Raw genomic sequence first — 27893 nt, forward strand, 5'->3', positions numbered from 1 at the left:
TCCTTTTGTGCTAATAGTAAAATATTTGTCCTTGCGATCAATAACAGGAAATGGTCCTTCATAAGGAGGTTCCAAAGGTTTTTTTTATCCGATCTATTCGCTGAAACACATGAGAACAAGTTTTTAAGTCTTTATGGACAAATATCTGTTCAGATGAATTTTTACGAATTAGTCTCGGTCCAACAACTTCCATCTGTTTCTGGAGTTTATTAGCAAAAGTCTCCGATGCTGTCTGGATACTTGGTTCGCTGAAAAACTCGCCAGGAAGTCTGAGACTCTGGCCATAAACTACTTGCGCAATAGAATGATTGGTATCTTCTTGAATAGTGCTGTTGAATAGTTTACAAACCCAAAAGTACTGTTGGTAACGTGTCCGTCCAAGATATGTTGTTGTGGGCTTTTAATGCTGTTTTCAATGTTCGATGAAGGCGCTCAACATTGCCATTACACGAGGGGTGGTAGGCTGTAGTGTGTTGTAAATTGATGCCACAGATTTTGGACAAAGCTCGTAATGTATCACTTTTAAATTGGGATCCACGATCACTAATGAGTTTACTTGGCGTTCCGAAACGCGCAATCCAGTTGCTATAAAAGGTTCTTGCGACGTTCTCAGCAGAAATATTTTCTAAAGGAATTGCTTCCATCCAATTCGAAAATCTATCTATGCAAGTAAGACAATAAATATTCCCTTTAGATGGTGGAAGTGGTCCTATGAGATCGATATGGATGACAGAAAATCTTCCTGGTGATACTTCAAACTCACCTAATTTTGTTTTGGTGTGCCGATTGATTTTAGCTTTTTGGCAATGAATGCAGGTTCTTGTCCACAACTGTACATCTTTTTTTATGTTAGGCCAAATGAATTTTGATGTCATTAATTTCATAGTCGATTTTATTCCTGGATGTGATAAACCATGAATTCTTTGAAAGACGTGTTTTCTGAAAGCCTGAGGAATATACGGCCGAACATGTTTAGTTGATGTATCACACCACAAATATTTCCCCGATGGTAGAGAACATTGCTTGAAATTCAAGGAAGTAGTGGTTTGCAAACTCTTCAGTTCTTCATCTTGAGTTTGTTCATCAGCTATTTTATCATAATCTATCGATGAAATTTCATTAACTCTAGATAACGTATCCGCCACAATATTATTCTCACCTTTTAAATATTTGATATCAGTCGAAACCTGGGAGATGTATTGAAGTTGGCGAGCATGTCTAGGTGTTGCTTTGTCAAGTTTTTGACGAAAGGCGAATATTAAGGGCTTGTGATCTGTATAAATTGTAAATACTCTTCCTTCTAGATAATGCTTAAAGTGTCTAACTGAAAGATATATGCTTAATAGTTCTCTATCATAGGTGCTATATTTTTGCTGAGTATCACTTAATTTTTTTTTTCATATTGTTGCAACACTGAGCCAATCGCCGTATCTGAAGCATCTGTAAATAACGCCAGAGGTAATTCAGAATTGGGAAAAGACAACAGTGCCGTGTTCACCAGGTCATTCTTGCACGTTTCAAACTGTTTTTCAGCTTCTTCAGTCCATTCGATTTTACGTTTGTCCCTCTTTTTAGCTCCCTTGAGATACGCATGTAACAATGCTTGATTCTTCGCTGCATCCTTTATATAACGACGATAAAAGTTAAGTATTCCAAGAAAGGTTCTAAGTTCATGAATTGTTTCTGGTCGTTTGTAGTTAGTAATAGCTTGAACTCTTTCTGGCAAAGGACGGGAACCCTTAGGTGTAATTAGGTAGCCTAGAAACTCGATTTGGGGAACAGCAAAGACAGATTTTGAAACATTAATTCTTAACCCAAATGTATGTAATCTTTCGAAAACTAATTTAAGGTGATTTTCGTGTTCTTCATGGGTACTGGATGCAATGAGTATATCGTCTAAATAGGGAAAAACGAATTCTAATCCTCTAAAGACTTCGTGAATAAATCTTTGGAACGTTGCAGGAGCATTTTTTAAACCGAAACTCATTACATTAAATTCGTATAAACCGAAAGGAGTGATGATAGCCGTTTTACATTTGTCTTCTTCTGCAATGGGAATTTGAAAATAAGCTTTGAATAAATCAATTTTAGAAAAAATATTTGTACCTCTTAAAATATGATGAAAATCTTCAATGCGAGGAATTGGGTATCGATCAGGTATCGTCTGCGCATTCAATCGTCGGTAGTCTCCGCAAGGACGATATGAACCATCCTTTTTCGTAACAAGGTGCAAGGGGCTTGACCACTGGGAGTTTGATGGACGAATTATTCCATTGTCAAGCATAAATTTAAATTCCTCTTTAGCTATAGCTAAGCGTTTTGGATCGAGCTGTCGTGCCTTTGAATAAACGGGTTGACCAACAGTCGAAATAAAATGTGTAACACCATGTTTAATTTGTGTAGGAAAAAGGTTAGGTTTAGAAATTTTGGGATATTTCGACAGTAAATCGAAAATTTTTATGGATTTATTTAATGTGGTTACTGAGTAATCACTGGAAATAGCAGCGACATCACACTGGACACAAAGCTGTGTTACGCCATCAATTAATTTTTTCTTATTTATATCGACAAGCAATTTATATTTGTGAAGAAAGTCAGCTCCTAAAATACCTTTTGTGACATCAGCAATTATGAATGGAAACTGAAAATCACGACGTAATCCCAAATCAAGAGTTAGCGTTTTTATGCCATAAGTGGAAATATCTGTGCCATTAGCTGCATACAGTTTATATTCAGTTTTACATTTATTCTGTGAAGTAGCAGGAATTATGCTTACGTCAGCTCCGCTATCAATAAGAAAGTGCAAATTTGATCTTCGGTCACGAACGAATAAACGAAATTTGCGACAATCCTTCATATTTTCTGCAGCAGCGTTTGCCGCTGAACCTACTGCAGATTCGAGTTTTCCTGGTTTTTGAAATCGTTTTTTACCCAAGCACACGGAGGCTTGCATTTCTCTAGAATGAATTTTGCTCCAAAACGAAAGTGATAAAAACAAAATTTGCCAGTAGGGTCATATCGTTTACGAGGTTGGCTTCGAGATCGTGAACGTGAATTACGTAAATCCGAGTCCCTTCGTCTTGAGCGAATGGTTACTTGATCAATTTTTTGTTCAAGAAAGGTAATTCTTTGCAACAAATCATTTGCGGGAACAGAAGGAGCATTAGTACTAAATACTTCTGGTTTCCGATTCATATCACTAATTTTATCTGCCATAGACGCTAACTTGGTTACATCTTCATCACTAACTAATAATATATTTTTATGGAGTCAGGTAGCTTCTCCAGCCATAATGTTTTGATTAGATTTTCAGACACATCTGTAGTAGCAACTGATCTCAACTTCTGCAAACGTTGGCTTGGTTTCATGTCTCCAAGTTCGATACCAGTAATCAAACGTTTAATCCGTACATTTTCACTTTCTTTGAATAAATGTAATAACCTAATTTTAGCATCCGAATATTTTGTGGCACTATCGTTCGTTACAATGTCCCAAATATTTTCGACGAACTTAGGTTCAAGCTGTGAAACTAAATAATTAAATTTCGTTTCTTCTGAAACGATATTTCTAAGTTTGAACTGAGCTTCAACTTGAAAAAACCATATTTCCGGTTTATCAATCCAAAAAGGAGGTATTTTCACACTCACCTTATGAAGCTCCGGTGACTGTATCGTATCTTTCATAGCAGTTTCAGAAGAGTCATTTGTTGACATTTCGAAAATTAATCAGGGTCACCACGATGTAGCCTTGGCTACTAATGTTTAAAATTAATTTATGACTAGTAACAGCATGAATTATAAACAAATAGCTAAGTTATTGCATTTTATTTTCCAGCTATCGAAATGCGACGCTACGAGCAACGTTTTGAAACCAAAACCTAGCAATCATGAATCAGAACTAGAACTAGTTGCCATTCAGCATAAAGAAATTTAAATATAAATATGAATATTAACAAAATATTAAAGTTAATTTTATAAAATAATTAAACACATGAACAAATATATGAAATAAAAAATAATTATTTCTCATGCAATAACTGGGTCACTACAACGCCATATATCGGCCACAGATGAAGTTTTCGTTGGATAAGCTATAATAGCAACTAATAATTTTGGCATATCTTTTACACATTATCGTAGATTTGACACAGTATCGTACAGTAAAAATGGAAAATAATATATACAAGTCCCAGAACTTTTTTTTCTTTCGTCTGAGGCGAAAGTACCTATATCTTAATACTCATAGGGAAGGAGACGCGTATTTCCAAACCCTACCCCACTTTTCAAATTTTTGACGTCACGGAAATATCGACTAGTTTGGCAAGACGCCTACCCCACTTTTGACTACTACGGTGCGCTTTCGAAAGAATTGTGCTCCTGAATAGTGTGTTTAGGTGCTAATTGTGAGATTTTCGCAATTTAAATTATTATGAGTGGAAATTTACGCAAAATCTTTAGTGAATGGTTATTGTTTAACGCCGTAGTGTATTTGAGGAAAGAGGAGAATAATTCACTGCTGATGTATACATTAACAGTATGAAAAGTCTGGAAGGTGATACTCGGCAATAAATGTGCTGCATTTCATCGCAAAATTCAGCGACGCCAGTAAAATAAACGAAAGTGTTTGAAAAACTTATCCACATCTGAAGCCACTATACAAAAATTATATGTGTGCCAATACAGCAATTTAAATAAAAAAAAAAAAAAAATTGCAGAAAACTTCAGATCAAGGAATAAGAATTGCAGTGCCTCTATGTGCTTAAAAACTATGAAGCATTCTGCAGACTTTCGTGCCAAAATCAAGTTTGACAAATAGATTAATACATTTTATTGTTTCTTTTAGTGTATATATTTCAAAATTATTAAAATAACTTGAACAGTTTATTGCTGTTCAAGTTGCTTAAAACAGCAATAAAGTTCATTTATAAAGATACACAAGGAACTTCATAATTCATTGCTTTGATGAACAACTGAAATTTACTAAATTACCTAACTTTATAACATTAAATATCTTTGTAACTGTGTTATTATGCTCTGTTTTATAAAAGTTTAACTAGTTCTAAAAGCTAACTACTAACTAAAAGCTTAGTTACTTACTATTCATTTGTTATACATTAAAATATTTTCTGATTTATTTACTAAATGTATTAAGAATTTCCATACATGCTTGTGCAGTGTGAATGCATGTTTGTGTAATGAACTTTGATTTTCATGAACGAAAAAGAAATACAATCTCCGAATAAGTACTTTTTGTTTTCCAGTTCCTGTGTTTAGCTGTAAAAGTAAATTCACTTCAAGTATGTGTCTGTGTAATTTTGACGATGTAAATGCTGAAATGTATGTATAGTAAAAACTCGACAAAAAAAATATCCGGAAAGCTCTTGAAATTTTGGATAGCCGAGCATATAAAAAATGAAATATTGTAATAAGTGAATGTAAGAATAAACTACTAGTCTAAAATCATAAAAACAGTTCATCTTATTTGTATCAACTTGACTATCAAAAGCCAATATTTAATATTATGCACGATTTTGAAAAAAATGTATGCTGCTGATCTTTGGAATATGATAACGGGTGATTTTTACAATGGTTGTTATGTGGATTAAGACTGCAAGTTGAGACTTTAAATACGAACAATAGTAATCTGAAAATTTGAAGTAGTAATTTCATATCCAACAATCTCTGCCAAATAACTTCTATGTTTTAAGTAATTAAAAAATATATTTTAACCACTTATTATTAATTTTATAAAGTATATTCTATAATTTAAATTTTATTTACTTTCATCTATTTTTAATGTTTGCCATTATAAATTTCATACTATGTACTTTTTTAAGATTTCATAGTTGCTAATTAAACTTCCTTTACAATTTATTTAGTTATTCTATACTTACAGTTATATTTTATGTAAGAAAGGGATTTATGTGCAAGAGATATACAGTGAAAGTCATTTAACACAAAACTGAGGGGACTGAAATATTTTTTCGTGTTAAAGAATATTGAAAAGAAAAAAAAAGCATATATTCAACAAAATTAAGCTAATCCGATCCCTAAAGATCCTTCACCTTCGGACTTATCCAAAATAAAAACTGCGATCAAATCTTCGCAAATCATTTCAAGCAACTTAAAACATTCGCTTATCCCATCTGTTGCGAATTGTGCCAGATTATATGTTCTTCCCAAAATTCATAAAAGTGGTATTCCTTTCCGCCCTATTGTATCAAATTTAGGTACTGCCTCGTATCCATTAGCTAAATATTTAGTTTCTAGATTTTCCACTCTATTAGACAATAACATTTACACCATAAAAAATTCAATAGAGTTTGTAAAAAAGGTTAAAAACATTTCTCCTCGTAATTTACTCATGGTTTCTTTTGATGTAAAATCATTATTCACCAATGTCCCAGTGGAGGGTGCATTAAGATGTCTAGAAACCAGACTTCGCGAATTTCATTTCTCTTGCATCGAAATTGATGAGCTAATTTCTCTCACTCAACTCTGTTTGAAACAAACACATTTTGTTTTCCAAAATAAATATTACAAGCAAACTGAGGGATTAGCCATGGGAAGCCCCCTCAGTCCCATCCTGGCTGATATCTACATGCATTATTATGAATCAAAATTGTTTGAAACTTTAAACTTCCCGGCATGGTTCCGCTACGTAGACGATACTTTTACCCTGTTTGAAGGTAATAAAGATGATTTAAATAGAGTTCTTTCAACAATGAATTCTATTGATCCTGCTATTCAGTTCACTTTTGAACTTGAGACTTGCAATTCTCTTCCGTTTCTCGACATTCTGGTCACACGCAACACATCCAACTTCAGTACTACAGTTTACCGTAAACCTTCATCGGTTTGCCTTCCACCACACTTTAAATCATGTCATCCGACTAAACAAAAGTTAGCTTCATTTTATTCCTATGTTTTCCGTGCTCTTCAAGTTTGCTCCTCCAAACTAGCCCTTGATGAAGAACTAAATTATTTAAAAGCAATAGCTATTGACAGGGGCTTTTCACCTAACATTATTAATCAAGCAGTTAAAAAATTCTCATCTCAACACACTAAAAGCCACACTCTTATTTTAGGAGATTATAAAAATTCTGTTGTTATTCCCTTCTTTCCATCAATTAGCTATAAAGTTGCACATATTTTGCAGAAATTTAACTTTCGGGTTGTTTACTCTCCCATCAATAAAATTCCAACTTCTAAACTCAAGGACCCCATTCCGGATATGAATTCCTGGGGTATTTACTGCATAGCAGCTTTCCCTTGACCAAGAGTTCGCATTGCATACGTAAATCTTCTGTTTAGCTCTGATATATTTTTTCGGACACCCATCATATTAGAGTTTCTGAAAGTTCTTTTACATGAACACTTTGAGCATAGTAACTCAAATTTTGAGCTTAAACCATGATGAAATAGTTCACTTAAATGAACATTACAAATTTTACAACATAAATTATTTTCAATACATTGAAATAGGATATCCAAATCAAATAGTCTATAACCACTAAAATTAGGCTCTAAAGTTATCTTTATCTCTTGGTGGCAAAACAGTGTCACTATTTAATTTTTTAAACGAAGAACTGACACCACACTTCTTATTCATTGTATCATTATGCTGATTTCCCTGGAACTTTCTTTTCTTTGGTCGATGAATATAAGATCTTTTATTTTTTACATCTTCCTCACAATTTTCCATAATTATCAGGTGATAAAAATACTAAACAAAAACTGCAATGTTATAATAAAAACACCTTCAAAAAAGTCAAAAGAAATTTAGAAATCGCAAAAGAGCTTGTAAACAATCACGTTTCACGCTAATCCAAAGCTGGAGTAAGATTTCAACACATGCCTATGTTAGATTCCTACGTTAGAATAGTGCTATGTATAAATCTAATATATTCCTAAGTCGCGCTTTCGAGACATGAAAAACGCAGTTTGAGTTTTGTCAATCGGCCCAGTAGAACGGGAGATATAGCACAGTCCTCCTTTTTTTTTTTTTTTTTTTTTTTTTTAGCTTGATAACACGTCAGCACTGTTTTTCCACCATCTCAAAATAAATTATGAAGATTTGTGCTTATGCAACTAGTTGAATTTCAACAGAAATACACGTTCATATGAAAACGTTGAAGCTCTTTTAAAGGGCCGGTTTTATACCTTTATGCAAATGTAATTCTACCGCATATAGCAGTACTTCCCTGTTCGCTGAATTACTTTCTCACTGAGTCTTCCGATGAGAATTTTCCTAATTAAATACCAAAGGATGAATGATTATAAATTTCAAAGCACCTACTATCTTAACGATCGTTTCACTCAAAATCAAATATTCGAAAAGTGAGCAGAAAGGCAAAATAGACAATAGCTAAACATGCGAACATTGAATGTGAATAGCACTTTATTGTTGGTCTGCTGCCTTTTAATAGCTAAGATAGTACTTGCCAGACACCGAAGATTATCCAACTGTGGGCATTGTGGCAAGAAGTCCTTTAATGAGTTCTCCAGCCGAGTAAACGTAAATGCGATTAACCTCTCGAAGCCGGCTGGTACAGCAGTTGTACAAGGAGAATGACTTTCTCAGACGCCGGCATCGGTACAACTGTCGTACCATCCATGCCCTCCCCATTTTAGAGAATCGCCTATCTGTAGATCTTTGGGTGGTCCATTGTCGCTGCTCAGAGTAGCCGCTGGCTACGCATTATTTCCCTCTTCTTATCAGTTTAGCTACATTTTGGCAAAAACCGCAGGTTTCGTCTCGCGCCAATATACTTGAAAATTAAATAGAGGCCATCTCTTTCTCAATCTGTCTCATAATTTTAATGCTATTTTTTTTAGTACTGACTTTTGCTATGATTAAAACGTCAGCGATTTTGCACGCTCTTTAAGCTTACCATATTTAATGTTCTTTAATCATAACAAATAAGAATAGATTAATATTTTAGATTTAATGCCCTTCTAGAAAATAGGTAAAACCGTTTTTATCGTTTACTCGTTTACTTCCTTTTCATACTTATGAATAATAAGATTTTATTTTGACATTGTTTTGTGGAGTGCATAAAACCCTTAAGAACTGTCAACTCTTTCAAAGTGCTTCTATTATGCAGGCAATTTTGTCTGATTTATCAGGAGATAAATAAGAGACAATTGTATGCATAATAGTTTTTCTGATTTTCATTCATTCAGTGATTGCTTTCAATGATTTTCATTGATTGTAAATTAAATAAAATCAATTTATTTTTACACCCTCTTTTAGGATGAGATCTGCCAAAAAATATTTAAATATCAGTAAAGCTCACGTTACTTCTAAACTGAATCAAAACATCAGTTAAATGTTATAAAATTTTGGCCAGTTTTATTTGCTGAAATTCTTATACTCTTCAAAAGATAGAGAGAATTCAGACAAGTTGATAAAAAAATATCTTAAAAAAGTTGTTATTTTGTCTGTAATAAGGTGTATGTCAACTTACTACTAAATGTATGAAAATTAGGATTGGATTACGGAAAAGCACGCGAACGCTATCTGCTTAAGGGAATGGATGCTTTCGTGTAAACCTTTTTAAGAGAAAATTGCTCGCATTTACATTCCTGGTGGAAAACTCCACATGTAATCAACCCGTTCTTCGGTATTGATTGGATTAATTTGTTCGCTTACTGAATTACATCAAAGCACCCAACGATTACCTGTATAAGGGGAGTTATGTCTTCGCGGAGGACTTTCTAAGAGAAGCTGGCTTGCATTTACGTTACACAAAAACCATGACTCCAACTATTTATCCGGGATTCAAATCCAAGCGAGCTATAAGTGTTCAGCCACCTTTACCGCTTTACTGAAGAGCAGGTAAAAATATTGATAAAGGAAAAGTATTGAATTAACCGGTTTAATTTACTAACCTATATTTCTCAATCGACAGTACATAAATTACGCATATGAGGGGGATTATTTGTGAATAAATAAACTGTATTGCACTTTTATCCACTATGTCATATTACAATGGAATTATTGCATTTCAAAGTTATTTCTCATGAATTAATTTTGCTCTTCATGATTTTTGATATTTTCAAAGAGAAAATTCCACACTTTAAATAAAAATATACACGAGAAGATACTTTATGCACAATTTGGCGTAAACGGTTTTCTTAATTTTGCTTTGAAAATATTGCAGGGTAATCGTTTTCATTACTGGAAGAAATATAAAAAACAAATTTACTACATGGTATCAACACCCAATATTTCCTTATTCTTTTGAAAACGTGAAAGATTACTCTTTCTAAAATAAATTGGAAAATATGTGCAAATAGAATATTCGTTGAAAATGAAATAGACTTCAACTTTTGGATATAACGATAGTTTTAGACGAAATTTCTACCTATGGAAAGAAATTGACGTATAATTAATTTTTCATGAACATTTAAAACTGTTCTCAAAATTCTTTTGATGATTGCATGTATAAGTCACGAATTTTTTTCTCGGCTAACATAAACAAAAGCCAATTTTACAAAGAAAAATTCTCGTTAAAGATATACCTTCTTTGCCTGATAGTCCAATGTAATATTTGTTAAAATTAATTATTAAACGCAACCAATGTATCTCGGATTTTGATTTTTATATTATAATAACAAAATTATCGAAAAAAGCAGATTTAAATCTCTGTTATTGTTATGTAAAGCTTTATTATTGCTGTAAGTTCATCTCAAAATCTATTTGTATTGAATCTCATTCTAATCATTTAATGGTAATAAATATTATTATTATTATTTCATTAAATTAGTCATTACCATTATTTTATTAATGAAAATATGTTATTAAAAATCGCATTCCGGCCTGCAGACTTACAGATCTAGTCTGTATTTACTATATTTTGTTAAATTTTGTTCTCGCTTGCTAATTTCTAATACGAAAATACGCGAATATAAATGAAGAGTGAAAACAAAGTTAAAAAATTCACAAATTATTTACGAGATTGATTAGAAATAGTGAATGAAATATAAACATTGCATACATTTTGTTCTAAATAAAGTGTGCACTGGATATGCATCCAGTACTGCACATTTATTTATGCACTATTTATTTAGAATTTTGCTTTCACTTAAATATGAAAGCAAAATAATCATCGAAAAAATTGCAAATCTAGCAACTCCTCTACTATGGGACGTAGGCGTCCGACAAACATGTAAATTTTACTTCATCCATGGAGGGGAACTGACGACTTTTCTCATTAGGAAAATGTCAAAGAGGGGGCAAAACTGTTTCGGATTGCGCTGGTCTGAAAGCTATAATATGAGAATTTCGGCCCGGTTTTAGAAGGTTAAGAGGGTAATGCTTGAGAACCTATTGTAATAATTTTGTGGAAACATTTATTTGGAAGAACGTTTATAAAAGTATAAAGAAACATTACAATGAGAGAGAAAATATAAATTTTATCAGGTTTTAGTCAAATTATCTGTATATGAAACGTCGAAATGGTAATATGAGGAGTATTTTATTCATTTGTGTAAGCATTTTATTTACTTGCATACCAACGAGTTCTGACGAAAAGTCTGCATAGATTTATTACCTAATTATTGGCACTTTTTGCAGACGCAAATGAGATCTAATCAGAAAATAATCAAGAATCTGAATCAGTCAATCATCAACACGCACATTCTAAATCAGATTTCTGAATTACTTTCTTGAAGCGTTTACGGTCCAAATAAAACTGAAGAAACATTTTAAACACAAAACAAAGCAGCAGAAGTGTGATAAGTATATATTACTATAAAGCCAACACTCTGTCAGTTAAAGACAAAGTAGTTTGATTAAATAAACAAGGTGAACAGAGACACAGTTGTAGCCGTTTGTAATTTTAAAGTACATAAAGCGCAGGAGTATATGAGAAAACTAGTGAGTAGCACATTGGTTACAATTTTTATTATAAACATGCTGAAACTGTGAATATAATTTCAAGCATCGGTGGCATCATCGAATGGAGACATGCTTCAGTGTCAGATGTATTTCATTAAAAGATATGAAATATTTTTAAACGTTTAAGAACACAGTTTCTGAAGTACTTGACAGCTCACCCTGTATAAGCTTCATTCCTTTGTTTAAAAGTCGGTAAAGCGTTATCACAGATTTTCTTAAAAATTATCGGTGATCAATACTGGTATTGATCAATCATAACGACAATAACATACATTGTTATGGAAAGAGAGAAAGTACTTGTGAGGCTTTCTGAAAGACCGAGTCTCAGTTTTAATATTTGAATATTAATCTCTACAAGTCTGAATTAACTGACACTACTGAAATAGTTACGAAAAATTGATTCCCACTGTTAAAAAATTGATCTGCATTTTTTTTTCGTAAATTTTATTTTTTTAAACAACATGTCTGTAATCAATGTGCGCAACCGCTTTGATGCTGGAAAAACACTAAAATTTGAATCATCGTTGTACAAGCTAAAAAAAAAAAAAAAAAAAAAAAAAAAAAAAAAAAAAAAAACAATATTTAATTGTGAGAATAAAATATTCTAACGACTGTAACGATAAATCATGAATAAAATCAAATCTGTAGCTGCAAGCCTTTTTTTAGCGTTATGGTGGTTAGGGAAACCTGAGTGCGATACCGTAGGGCTCAGGTTCGAATCCCGGAGAAGGCATGGATGTAAAATTGTCTGTCCCTTCATAGGAGGCAATGATGTCCCGCCTACTAGGCGCCTCCATGATAAAGAGACTACCGATCTGGCCTTAGGGCAGGACGATGCCGACATAGGCAAGTGCCAACCATAAGAAAAAAAAATTGATTGTAATCTTATTCAAAAATTCCTAAGTATAAGACGCAAATTTTTAGACACCTTTCTCATGTTCGTTTTTAATGGTAATCAAACTAATATGAAAGTGGACTGAAAAGTCATTTTTAAATGAACCCCATAATCTTATACGTCTCTGTACATTTGCATTAATCCATAATGGGCCAGGTATTATTTTGTCGAAGGACAAGAGTCTAAATGGAACGATTATTTCGCTTGCTTGCGAGTGAATTCTAGGAGGTCCGACGAAGACATCGCGGACGAAAACGTAGCGGAGAAAACAACGTAAGAGGGAAACTTCGTTGTAGAAAACATGTGGGAGAAAAGAAGGCAGGAAAACATATCGTAAGTCTAAAACATCATCGAAGAAAACAATCGTGGTACAAAACATCGACGAAGAACAGAAAGAGGTTCCAAAACTTCGCAGTTTAAAAATATCGTCGTGGAAAATATATTCCTATAAAAGAGAGTAAATAAAATAATCGCATGACGATTATTCTGCAGATATATCTTTTCTACATTTAAAAGGTGCTGGTGCGTATTCGAGTAATGAATTATAGGTGCGAGTAAGAATGAGGAATATTTTTACCTCTATATTTCATATATTTCCTTTCATTAATAATTTTTTGCTAAAAATCCAAGAAGGAACTCTTGCATTGAAAAGTTGAAAGGAAGTAGAAAATTAATGAATACGCAGTATTTAATTTTTATTTTAAGAGAATTTTAAATTTATTTACTTAACTATTAAACGTTATTATTTAATTAAGTCATTTCATAAAGTTGTATTGGCAGTTCTTCATGAACAATATATTTTTAAAAAATTAAAAAAGGGAAAAGGAGCATTTATTTTAGATTAAATGTATTTAAAAGTTTTATGCATGTCTGAAATTTCTAATATTATGTTCTTTGAATAAAATTAAGACTTCTTTTGTTCTTTTTCCTTCAGCTTTTTCAAAGTAATCCTTTTATATAAGTATCCTTTGCATGTTGCGATTCGTTAGTTGTGATGACACAAGTCAGGATGAACTACGTAATATTTCAGTACCGTATTTATATTTATTGGATTATTGGAAGAGCACGTTGGGGCTCATTTCCTAAGGGGAGGGAAGCGTTTGGGGAGGACTTTCTCAGGAAAAGTTTCGTACGCACATTACACATTAGAAAAACCACAAAATTCTCAAGCAGCGTGTTTTTGTGCTGGGTCTAGCTACCAGCGTTCAACGACTTTACCTCTGGACCCCTAAAGCCAGATAGAGTTATTAACGGAATAGATTATTAACGGAAATGCATTCATTTTCACACTATCTTTTTGAGAAAGATCAAATTTAAATTTAGATCTAGAAAATGTAAACGCAGAATTTTACAAAAAGAAAATATAGGTACAATAAATCCTCTTGTCGATTACCATCCTAAGATGACCGATGTTTCTGAGAAAATAAGTAAATATAGGTTTTTCACAATGTCTCTCTAAGATGACCGCATCAACGGAAGACTAAAGAGATATGGAATCGTCAACGATCGCTTTGAAACGAATATTTTATATTTAACTTTACATTTATATATTTTTATAAATGATTCTAAAATATGGTTAAGCTTCTGTGTCTCAGTGTGCCACTACATGGAACACCCAAATTGAATCGCTTCGAAAGCCTCTAAATTCAACCGTAAATAGATAAAAATGCTTTTATAATATACTTTGAACTTTTCTTTTTAAACCGTAGATAGCAGCATATCACAAGGAGACACATAACTTTAATTTATTATGTGTTATTAAAATCCATTTTTTCAAGTAATTTTCTCTGTTTTTTTAATGATATAAAAATTTTATTTGGAGAAAAAATAGGCATAATTTTGCTGGCTGTACTCCAAATTATTTTTTTAATCTTTCATACAAAAATCATACGCAGAATCATTGAATAAAACCAGGTGTTCCATTAGCGGGAACACTGCGCCTTTAGCAATCTCATGCTCTTACTAATCAGAACATCTGTGCTCTTAGGAGAGAACATCCGTTGTTTTCGTTTTCTGTTTCCGTTGATTTTTTTTGGGGAGGGAATGAATTGAAACAAAGCAGCATTGAGGGGCGAGGTGGTTTTTGTGTTATGAAAGCATTAATATTGGCACCTCGAAATTTTTGGGGGCAATTTTTAGGCGGGAATTTCATTAGTAGCTTGACTCATCTTTACTTAGACCTACGCGAATTTTTTGCTGTCTTTTTAGTCTCATTCCCGTTTATTTTCAATAATTGTGTAGATATATTTCGTGTATCTCTCTATTATAAGCTTATTTTTCTTTTTTGTTAATATTAATCGTAGTTAATTATTTTAATCTTAGTTGGTTTGTGCTTCCATCAAAAAGGTGTGACTTGCTTTGAACAATTTCACGAAGCTAAGAAATAGGAAAATTTATAAACATTTTTGTATATAGGACTTGTGTATATAGATATGTATCTCATTTATCCGTATATATTCAAGAATATTGTGTATATCCAGGGAACCATGTATACAGCCATAATACAGAGTTTTTTCATTCTTATGCAAACGCTTCTACTCATTTTCGTGCTTCACTGCAATGCTCGCTTAGTCGCACTTTTAAAAGCTCTGGCGGCGCAGTGTTCCACCTCATGGAACACCCACAGAATTAAAACGGTAAGTGCAATTTTTACAATATTTTACCTGTATACTTATTTAGGACTAAATAGACTGAATACAACGTTTCTTGCTGAAATTCCGACTTTAACGTACAGTGCGCCGCAAAGGATTAAATATTTTAGTTCTATGTTACGCAAATTGTATTTCTCTCTTTGTACCGAGGAGAGGCGCAGACACAAATTTGTTAGGATCGTAAAGCTCGGGTTTAGAGCTTTTAAGTTGCGGTGAGTTTCAACTAAGACGAGGTTCTCCTGAGTTTACTTGGTGAGCCGCTACTGAAGGCGGAGATTTCAAAGTGTTCTTCGCCGTTCCTCAGCCAACTTAATGTTTGAAAGCCAATAAAGTAGTTTCGGTCAACATTATGACTCTGAGGTTTCTTGGGTTCTACACTGAGGGAACATCAAGTGAATTTACAGTCCACTACTTTTGAACGACGGGACATACAGTTTTCACACACAATTTATTCGAAAATGTTTTAGTTATTGCTTGAACTTTTAGAACGAAGTTCTCAGCGAACCACTTTTTTTTACGACCACTTCTTTAAAGTATAGCTGTGGAATTCTGGTACTAATTCTCATCTTTTTAAGATTTCCCATTTAGGTAATATTTTATTACTGTATTTTACAATATAAAGGAAGTATTATAATTACGAAAATTTTTAAATATCACATTTCAGTGGAAATATCCATTTTGTCCATATCTGATTCCATTTGGATGATTTTTGTGCGACATCTCATACGGACAGAATAAAGACATCTTCCTTTTCATAATATATTTTATAATGCATTCAAAAGGGATTTTTTCGTGTTCTCTGTATGTATGTAGATATAATATATGTGTGTATGTATCTCGCATAACTCAAAAACGTTTAGCCGAAGAATATTGAAATTTTCTAAAGAGTAGGCTTGCTTCTCTCTTTATATTGCAGGTTAGCTGTACCAACCGTATATGTATATGCTCACGTATATGTACACCAACATCCTTTATCCGGCTTAAAAGTCCCTACACGACCTTTATTTTTGCAATCGTTGCTTGTAGTAATATACTTCCAGTTATCGAAATGTTTTTAAATCAGGAAAATATTCATGTTTTGGCGATGTCAAATTTTAACAAAAATTCTTTTTTGACAAATAAGTAAATGCAAATTTTAATACAGTCTCGCGGTTCGTATACTTACATTTGGGAAAGTTTCATACTTGTTATCTATATAGTATATAAAGAAGAAAGTTTGTGTGTTTGTCCTCTCATAACTAGGTCACTACTATAGCTATCACCACCAAACTTTCTACAATTCTTTTATCGTTCCCGGAATAGGTCGACGTCACTTTTCTCAAAAAAAAAAAAAAAAAAAAAAAAAGTAGCTAAAATCAGAGCTATAAATTAAAAACTCGGAAAAACGATAATTTTCTTTCTCATTTTTCGAGTGGCAACAGTCTCGCAAGCTGGAGACGAAAATCTGCTTTATTTCGAAAGTTGTTACCATTGCTCTCTTTCAAATCCTAGAGTTTGTTAAAATACGAAAATAGACAAAAGATGAAATAAAAATAGCTTTCCCAAACATTAAATACGTTATTCCCGACTCCGAAAATTCGAGGGAAGCCATTTCGACTATACTCATCTTAACTACTTTCATGAGCCAAAATACTAATTAAAAATTCTGAAAGTTCTAATTTTCGCACTCATTTTTCCTAGTGGTAACAGTGTCGGGCGTTGGAGATAGAATTGTTTTATTTCGAAAAGTGTTGCTACTGCTCGCTTGCAAATCGTACATTTTGTTAATAAAAAAATTTGTAAATTTTACATAACCTATATATATAAAGAAGAATGTCTGTTTGTGTGTTTGTTTGTGTTATTGATTTCTGATCAATTATGATAAATATTTTGCGACATTGAATCGACTAAAGTTGAAATTAGGTGAAATATTGGATGGAACTTGAGCTGTTATGGCCATTTGATTAGAAAGACGAAAATCACTAAAAGCTTAGTGACATTGCTTCTGATACAATGAGAGAGAATTATATTTTTCTATCGAAATTTTTTATGTGGGGTTGCATATCGCACCAGACTGAAAAATATATAACTATGAATCGTATTTTTTACATCGTTAGAGAAGGATTACAACGGTATCGTTCTCTCTGTTGTTAGATACATTGCTTTCAATCTAACTTAATTGACATCGGGTACTTCCGCTAATAAAGAAATAAAATTAGAAAAAATTCATAAACGCACGACCAAAATTGTGCAGTATACGTAATTTCAAAATCAGCAACTTTCTTTTAGGAATCGGGTATTCAAGTTTGAAAGAGCAATTCGAAGAAATAAATTTAAATGATCAGCAGCAAAAAGTGTGTATAATTTAATAGGCCTTATAAGGAAATTCACATAACTTATAAGGAACAACACATAAGGCCTTACAAGGCCTTATTTGTTGTTCGCCTGAGATTTTTTATTTTAGTAAGCACATAATTTTTCGATTTTTTTCATTCGAAAAAATATGCGTCTGTTTCTCGTACTTTTCTAATATACAGTGAATTATTTCATAAGGGCATTACGCGGAAGTTTCTAATTATTAGTTTATATATAGTATATAGACATTGTCAAACATTCGTTTCCTCCAGATGGAAACCACCTGTTTCTCGACCTGGCCCAAACAGCTTTTTACATATTGTTAACTGCAAACAATCATTCGATTTACTGCATAGTTAAATGGAATGTATTCTGAGAGCTGAAAAATGTCATCTAAGCAATTTGCAATTTGATTCATTACTAGTAAATCTGAAATCAGTTTCATTTTAACAAGAAAGGGCATTTTTATGCATAGTGCTGGAAATAGAATAAAGATTTAATAAAAATTAAATTTTAGGTTTGAGTTCCATTTGACGAATATCAAAATGTTTACCTTGAAATCTTAATAAAAGTTTTTTGAAAATAGGAATGTAATTTTTAATTATTTTAAATCTATTTACTCTAAAGCAAAATGCCGTTACATTAAATATCAGAGGCACAAGTAGAAGATATAGAACTGGATATAGATGGCTAGAAGTAAGAAACAAACAGAAAAGAAAGAGAGAGATCAGAGTAAAATTATTCATGTTAAATTCAAATGGAAAGAATTTGAAAATGCTATATTTCAATAGCTAAGATTTAGTTAACTCTAACAGGGAGAAGTACCTCATATGGGCATAGTATACATCACAAGTGAAGTGGTGAAAGCATACGGTATCGTGTTTTTACTATTTGAACACTTTCGAAGATCTGAATGATGAGTTTATATATGTCAAATACTCTATTAATTACTTATCTCTATCTATCTCTAATTTTACACGTACTGTCCACCAATGAATGCTCGATGTATAGGTCACAGCCACTATCCCACCAAAAGAGAAAACTTTCATTTATGAAACTTCCTAGTACGTCTGCCAGGGAAACGAAAAATGGCTTTACATCTAACATTATCCTGCACATTTTTATGAAAAATTAACATTTTGATTCGACCCTTTTGTTTTATTTTGTTTTGAGTTTTGTTCAAGCAAACGTTTCGAAAATCATTCCTACTTGTAAATACCTGTTTGTTTCTTGTATGTTTGGGGCACCATTGGTCATGTGGTTAGGATTGCAGAATACTGAGAGTTTTATGGAACTGATCATCCCAATTGTAATTTCCATTATTTATATACAAAAACAATATAGGAGCATGAAAAACACCAATATGGATAGTTTAATAAGACGAAACTTCAGCTCGTAAGTGCTGATAAAAAACAATGTACAATAACTAAATGTTACTGTAGGATGTTTATTATAGCTTAAATAAACAATATTCTGTTTTTGCTCAAACACAGCGTTAAAAATACCAAGTGGTTGACACGAAGCCACATAAATTTCATTTGACTAATTATTAATATATTATTATATCATAATATTAGTTAGCAGTGGTAAATCTAGGTATTAAAAAACCGTAAACACGAATTTTTGAAAATTTTAATATTTCTCCTTTGACCACGTTTGAATTATCCATTTGAAATTAGGCATCAAGAAGGTGGCAAGGGGCCTTCATTTTCAAGGAATGATTTCTACCGGCAGTAATTTTACAATAATATTATAACATTAGACGTAATAAATCTGACAGCATGAAAGCATTATATGAAAAAAACCAGGAATTTGCATTATTTTGCTGTAGAATGTTATACTAATTCTCGATTATCCGTGTGTGGAATACCCGTCTTGCAATTTGGAACTAGGTACCGTTGAAGCAATTTTAAGCGACCAGCGAATATATTTTTCATTTAGTCAATTTGTCGAAATTTTAATCTTTTTAATTGCAGTTTTACATATTTTGATTACCATTAAAAACGAACGTGAGTAACTCATCTGAAAATGTATAAGCTGTGAGAGAAATCATATTGAATGATCTGAGCATACAGAGGAGACTAATTATATGCCTTTGGCTTTACAATCCTTGTTAGAATATTTCATTTTCAGAGTTGTGTTTTTGTGTTTATTGCAGCTTGTAGGATGATGAGTGAAATTGCTTGGAACTCCGTGCATTAAATAAGTGCAAACATTGATTACAGACCTTGTTAATTAAAAAAAAATAAACTTTACAAAAAATAATATTACAGAATACATATATTTCTTTTACATTCCGAATCAATTTTCCGTACCTAGTTGAGTCACATAAATTATGACAAACTTTGAGAAATGAATTTAAAAGAATTAAATATGAAAAAAAGAATTTAACAAAACAATTATAACTTGGCTGTGCGAGAAATCTCACAAATACTACGTTTATGTTTCTGAACAAATGCATAATATTCCCTTCATTTCTATCCATCAATTTTATCATTTATCTCTCACACACTTTTTTATAAAAATCTGTGATAACACTTTACAAACATTTAAACAAATAAATGAAACTTATACAGATTGGACTGTCAAATACCTCGAAAAATTAGTTGTTAAATTTCAAAAAATTTCAGATTTCATTACGAGATATATCTGACATCGAAACAGGTCTCAATTCGATAATGTCATGGATTTTTAGAATTATGTTTACAGTTTGAAATTATCCTCATTATACGAAAAATATTAAATAAATTTGTTAATTATTAGTTTCCTTGCACACTCTTGTGCTATATGTACTTTAACGTACAAAGAACGTTATAGAATAGTGTTATCAAGGGTTATTTAAATCAAACTGCTCTGCGTTTTAAGGCTGAGCGGTGGCTTTCCATTTAACACGCTGAGTTCGGCGCCGAATTTGCTGTCCTTTCCATTCAGCCGGCAGCGAGTTAAACCTTAAAGCTAAGCCGTATTATTGTTTAGAATGTTTCAATACATTTCATTAAAGCTAAATTTGATCACATTTTATTGACACTATGTTTATTAACTTATACTGTCGGTCCCGTGGAACGACGCCAGGCAAACGAAAATTCCAGTGCCGGTCCCCAGGAACCGACGCCGGCCACACGGAAAGTTCACTGTCGGTCCCCAGAGAGCGGCGCCGCGATCAACGTGTTAAGAAAGTTTCGGGCCGGTAAGTAAATATGTATTTAATTCAAATATATGAATTAATATGTAATCTATATATATGATTGATTGCATTTGAGTTCCATTTCGAATACTCAAAACTTAAACACAAAGAACTAGAGCCAGCAGATACATAAATCAGTTTATTGAACGCAATTTAACAGAATCGTTACAGGTGATGAGATGTGGGTAGCTCACTTCACCACAGAAACCAGCAACTCACGATTGATTGGCGTCACAGGGATCCACGCGCCGGACGATCCTCAGTCTATGCACGGAAATTGATGTGCACGGTATTCTGGGATAGTAAAGGCATTCTGCTCATTGACGTATTGGCGAGTGGTGCTCCGGTGAAAGCTGATCTTTATTACGCTTTACTAGAGAACATCTGAAGAGCCATTCAGAACAAATGGCTTGGGATGTTCAGTGCTGGTGTTGTGGTGTCCTCCGACAACATCGGACGCATACGGGGAATTCCACAAAATGTATGTTGTAGACGTTTCGCTGGGAGATGTCTGACCATCATGGCTCCGATCTTGCTGTCAAGTACTTTCACGTGTTATTGCACCTGAAGACGTTCTTGTCTGGGCACACTTTCCTACAGGTGAAATGTTGCAGACAACTGTGACGGGCTTCCTTTCTTCCCAGGCGACAGACTTCTATGACACTCTAATGGAAATAGGTAACCGACGCTATGACAATTGGTATAGTTCCGATGTTTCTTATGCTGAGAAGTAGCAGAAATATAGCTGTATCTTTTGCAATAGAGCTTTCCAGGTAATAAGACTTTGTTTTTATGGTTTACGGCAAAGTAATTTTTCGGACGACCCTCTTATTGTTTAAATAATCATTATCAAATGAATATACCTTCATCTAAATAAATATCTAACTCATTGAAATCATCATCTATATAAATTTCCTTCTAAATCCAATCAACTTCATCTGCTAAATTTAAATCATCATCTAAGACATCTAACTAAGCATAACTACCCAAAACACATCTTCATGTTAAACCATCATATATATATTATCATCATCATCGTCATTGAAAATATCGCCAAATTAAGATAAATCATCATAGCTCAAATCAACTAAATAAAAAGCAGTATCATCTAAATCACCACCATCAACAATATGATTCTCATTTGATCATCGTCTTCATCACCTCAACCGTCTAAATCACCATCAAAATTGTTATCTGAATAACCAAGAAAGAAATTCTAAAATTATCACCAGATAATTCAAAACCATCATTTAAATAATCATCATCATCGAAATCATACCTTCAGTTTAAACCGTCGTATGTGTCATCATCACCATTATCATCGTCGAGATAGATAAATCATAATCCTCCAGATCATCTAAATAGAAAGCAATATCAACCAAATCATCATCTTCTTCATCCTCATTTAATCATCGTCTTCATTGCCTAACTCCTCTAAATTATTATATAAATAACTCTCACATCATGTATAAAATCGTCATCAGTCAAAACTATGTCACCATCAAATTCATCTAAATATTTATTATCACTTAATACACATCGTCATTTTAACCATCATGTATATCGCGTCACCATGATCATCGTCAGAATAAGATAAACCATCATCACCCAAATCACAAAATTTTAAACCATCCTATGTATCATCTTCATCATCATCATTGAAGTCGTCGTCAAAATAAAAGATCTTCACCTAGATACAAAGCCCAATCACCTCAAGTTTTATTATCATCCTACTCAAATATTCATACTCTTCATCATTAAACCATATACTCACGATCACCTAAATAAAAAATCATCAGCAGTTAATCTAAATCCTCGTCCTTAAAATACCAGTTAAATTATTTAAATCATGATTTTTTAGTGTTTCGCTAGAGTGCCGTCAAAAAGAGCCAGTTTCGTTCAGGTACAGACAGAAGGATATCACCGGAAGTTCACTATCTTTGGTACAGGTGTAGTAACCAAACGCCCTCAGGAGATGCCAGAGGCTTGGGTACGTAGCCGAAACCTATGCCATCTTAGATAACGTGACACTCGGAAGTGACATAAGAGTTTGAATAACGTAATGTTTCAAAAAGTTTTGTTTTTGTGACAACGAAAATATTTTTTTAAGTTTCATTTCAAAACGACGAATTGTTTTCTTTTTTTTTAGGCAACGGCCTCTTGAATCTCTTGAAATCTTGTTTGTAATGACATTAAAAATTTCCCTTTTATCATTAAATCTGTATTTGATTTTAATTGAGCATCTCATTACTTACTGTTTGTTCATTTTGCATAATTTTAATATAATAATAATAAGCAAAATGCAAAATGTTAATCGTTAATGAAAAATGCGACCAGAGATATAAAATAAAAAATTAAAAGACAAAGAATTAAATTTATATATAAAGTTTTACCAGAATAGAAAAAAAAGAGAAAGGACTTTAAAGAATAGAATAGTTGAAGGGGTGTTGTTTATGTGAGTATCGTTTGCTTCATTTTATTGTTGCAAACAGCGTAAATTCCTTTTGCTTTTCTTCCTTTAGTTTTGAACTTTATGTGTGGCAACAAGATAATTGATTGATAGAATTGTGTTTGTGACAGCCATGTAGAATGGCTCGCTTATTTTGTATCAATTATTTTGCATCGCTGACAAGTGTAATTTAATAAAAGTGTAGGAATACAGTTCATTTGTTGATTGATTATAGTTTGTGAAACATATTAATTTAATAGAATACAGGTGTTGAAAGCCAAAACATTTCATAAAATGAGGATTTCTGATATTTGCATTTTCAAATTCTCTATAATTTTAGCTTTCTTAAAACACCATTCTTTAATCTCTATGAAAATTAGGACTGTACAAAATCTAGCTTTAATTTGTCATTGAATGCTTTGATAATTGAGAATTTTTACATAAAATCGCCTTTTTCGAACGTGATTTTTTTATACTCGATGTAGTACCTGTTCTCAAGAACTACTGCTCACAGGTATCTGAAATTTTTATACCTTATTTACTACGCTTCCAAATATTTGCCGAAATGAGCTTTTGATTATAATCAGTGCTAAATTTTACTATGCGTAACAAAATATACTGTAAAATACTCTAAAATTTAAAATGATAAAAAAGCTCGTTTCAGGATATTCAGCTAGGTATTGTGATGTTCCTTCCCTTAGCGAAAGACGTTTCCAGAACATTTTATCTGCGAGGGGCTAAAGACGGTTAAAGGAAGGGACGTAGTTACGCCGGAAAACAGAGTGGAGGCAAGCTGGTGGGAAGAATACGAGACTTGTGACTTTTGCGGTTGGACCGGCAGTCATGCCGTGTGCAAAGGGATAACTTAAGCTAAATGTATAGTAGTGGTATTTGTTTTATTGTGTATTGTTTAATAAATTAGTGGATAAAATTTCAAAGCTGATCGAGATTATTTTCCTATTATGGCGAGTGCATTAGAAATGACCGAACCCGCCTCGGAGTTAAAACGGCGCGAGGTGCAAATCGGCGCAGTCGATTGGATAAGATTGTGAAAAAGGAAATCACTAAATAGTGAAAATAATAAATAAATATGGTTGTAAAAAGTTACTGAAAGTTATAAAATGAAATTCGGTGATAGTTCACGAATGGATCTACGATGAGAGAAGATTTTTATGACGAAAGAAAATGGCGCGTTTAGGGCCATGTGTGCGAATAAATTCATCCGATTTGTGAAAGCGTGATGTGCTAAAAAGTTAACAGCCAGTGAGTGGTAAAATGGGATCATCAGTGTTGATCATCCTAGTGAAATCGTGAAAAGTTAAATCAGGGGTAATGTGAATTACCGTGTTGTAAACATGTCAAGTTACGTGCCACTGCAGTGTGCTCATGATTAAAGTTAACAGCGTCAAGTTGTGCTCTTCGTTCGATATTTTCACTATCGGGATCAAAGGTAAGTCCTTCTTAATTTATATATTAACCATATTAACTTAGAAAATTATAATTGTTTTTATCTCTGTTAATAACATGATTCGAATGTCAGGCGTTAAAGCCAGTAGACACCGAGAAAGTATATTTTATATGGAAATGAGAAATTAAGGTTCTTATTTTTATCAAGATATAGGAGATTCTTAGAGATTCTTAGAGCAAGGGAAACGATTATTGAAACATTTGAAAATAATGAAAGGAGTTATGTTTGACTCACCATCGAAAGCTGATAAATGGCTGTTCTTTTTACATCATGCTAAAGTGATTCTTAATCTCTATAAAATATCTGAAGAAGGGAAAATTATTTTGCAGAGTTTAAAAACAAAAGTTAAAAGTTTGATCGCGACTCTCAATGAAATGGATTGAAATAACAATATTATGATTAAAGACACCGTATTAAAAGAATTCGAGATTCCTCGGAAAAACCGATCGAGGCAGGCTGGTGGCGTGAATACGAGACTTGGTACTTTAGCGATTGGACCGGCAGCCATGCCGTGTGGAAAGAGATTACTTAAAACATGTTTTGCGCGCCTTATATTATGTATATAGTTGAAATTACTTAAAGAATGTTTTGCACGCCTTATATTATGTATATAATTAAATGTATACTATACTAGTGATATTTGTTTTATTGTATATTGTGTACCGTTATGTGTAATAAATTAGAGGATAAAGATAGAGATTATTTTCCTACTATGGCGAGTGCATAGACGTCCTGCCTTCGTGGTGGAAAGGGCGCGAGGTGATAGATGTACTTTAATTATGTAAAAACCTTCAAGCCTGTAAGAACAGTAGATTTTCAGAAAAGGTAATCCAAAAATGGCCAATTTAACATTGCCGCTATAGGGTTTCCAACACCCCTTAATAAAAAGGAGTAAAATATTTTTTAAAAAATGCCATTTGTGGAAATACAAAAAAGAAATATATTTTGCTTATAAGAGTATATAATATTTCTGTAAAATAAATAAAGTGAGCATTTAAAAGCAAATTTTAAAATAAAAAACCAAAAGGAAATATTTATAGTTTTCAAAATCAGTATTACTTTTGTAAAATGAAAGAACTTAAAACCTTTTTAAAGTAAAAATAGTGAAAAGGAAAATTTAAATTAAAGTTTCACGTTATTAAAGTTAAATATTGAAGAGAAAAACATTTTTGACACGAGAAAGGGAAAATAAAAGAATTTTAAAGTCAAAATTACATTTGCACAAGTTGCAAATTTGATAGAGATTCGCGTTCCTTTAAGCCTCGGGCGCATCCCTATGACGGTCGGTTACTATTAAGCTTGTTATTGTAAACTGGCTATTCAAATTACAGTCGGTATGCGCAAAGGGGGCCTGAATCTTCATCCTGAAAAATAAACAAAATTATTGTTACACATCACATAAAAACATCAGTTAAAATGATAATTCAATTCTGAGTCACAAGCATGAGAATATTTGAAAAGGTTATATCGCATACGCAAATAACCAAAATGAAAGATACTCGAAACGGATGACTGTGCACTGTCTGCAAAATTTCAGACCGGATCTTGGTCGTTTGTGGTGGGCATTGACTTCCAAGTACAAAAGTGTTTTGAAAAACGTAAATGTTTGCGCTTTGGTACTTTTAAATTTAAAATAATTTGTTTTGTAAAAATTACGAAGCCTAGCTCTTCATATGTTTCTCCGACACTCATGATTTTATGAGGAAAAAGTTTGCACTCGTTATGAAATAATTTTGAACATAAGTATCTCCGTCTGATTTCGATGGACATCAGTCAATTGTTTTGTGATTTATTTCTTATAACCAAATACCTAGACAGAAGTCTAGGTATTGGAGGAAAAAATAATTAGTCAGATTTCGTACTTTGTGCAATAATAACCGTTTATTATTCGAAAAGACAAAAAGTTGCGTCATTTAAAACAGATTATTAATTGAAGTATATCCACGGTTGCACAAATAAAGAGCGAGTGAATATTTTGTGGACAGAGCGTGTACAATTTGATGAAAGGCATATGCAGTAGAAAAGTGCCCAAACTGGCGTAAATGGATAAAACGGCTTTTGTGGGAGTAAAATCTTTTTTATAATTAAATTTTAAATTAGTAAGTTATTTATTATGATATAAATAGTAAAATATAGATAACTGGTACTTTTATTTTCAGCTTTTTTGAAGTAAACTCATTACGCATCGTGCCAAAAGAAAATAAAAAACTTCTTTCAAAATTTAATGCTTAACGTTCTTTTTTGGAAATGAAAATATCAATTAACAATAGACAAAACTCTTCCTTGACCTTGCAAATTATTCTAGAAATCCTTGACTTCCTTTAGCTGGTAAAAACCTGAAATCTCTTACTAAATTTGGCATGGAATATGCCAGTAAATTTCAAACGTAAAAATGTGCGCCATTTGTTTTTACATAAAATTTCTCATATAAATAACTCTTGGATTAGACTTTTTTTGAAAAGTATCTTGACCCAAAACGTCTAAACTGTTTTCTTAAAACATTCGTTTGCTATTGAAAATTTTATAAATATAACTAGACTGAGTTTTGAATAAATGAAATTACAACGCATAAGTACATTGTTGGAACATTTTGTATAAGAAAACGTAATCGCATATAAATCAAGTTCTTATATCGCTTAATTACAATGCATCAGGTCTTTAGTAAATAAAGAAAGCAATAAAATACACATGGTGGTTTGGCAATACCAAAAACATCATATCCCGCAACAGCTCTTCTTGATTATTTCATACCTTAGGAAACACGAGCAAATATGTCAATTGCGGAAACATTGCAGTTTGGCAAGCGATAAGGTGGTGCGCAGGAGAAATGATTATCGGGGAAAATATTTCTGCAAGGTAGGAGGTGATTTGTATTCATTCTGGATGTGGAAGAGAATGTTATTCTAGGACTTCGAGAAACAAGGAACATAATTTGGATAAGAGTGCACTTTCGACCAAAGTGAATTTGCGGAATTAGGAGTCATGTTCTTCTTTCTGTAGTCATTTGA

At 32.7% G+C, this 27893-nt stretch overlaps 2 protein-coding genes across 2 annotated transcripts in view; one reads left to right on the plus strand and one right to left on the minus strand.

Moving 5' to 3' along the window:
- LOC146998832 (uncharacterized) overlaps positions 1-27893 on the plus strand; it is a 221497-nt gene that overhangs the window by 104748 nt on the left and 88856 nt on the right. The window lies entirely within an intron of this gene.
- Positions 21088-27893, minus strand: part of LOC146998834 (uncharacterized) — a 188925-nt gene continuing 182119 nt past the window's right edge. Inside the window, exon 3 of the mRNA XM_085810259.1 lies at positions 21088-26249. Coding sequence (XP_085666385.1) covers positions 26141-26249 — 109 coding nt within the window. The 3' untranslated portion in view covers positions 21088-26140. The remainder of the gene's footprint in view (positions 26250-27893) is intronic.

Source organism: Stegodyphus dumicola, chromosome 2 (assembly GCF_044657685.1).
Source record: "Stegodyphus dumicola isolate Sdum_Otavi_A_Nest chromosome 2, ASM4465768v1".
Lineage (NCBI taxonomy): Eukaryota > Metazoa > Arthropoda > Arachnida > Araneae > Eresidae > Stegodyphus > Stegodyphus dumicola.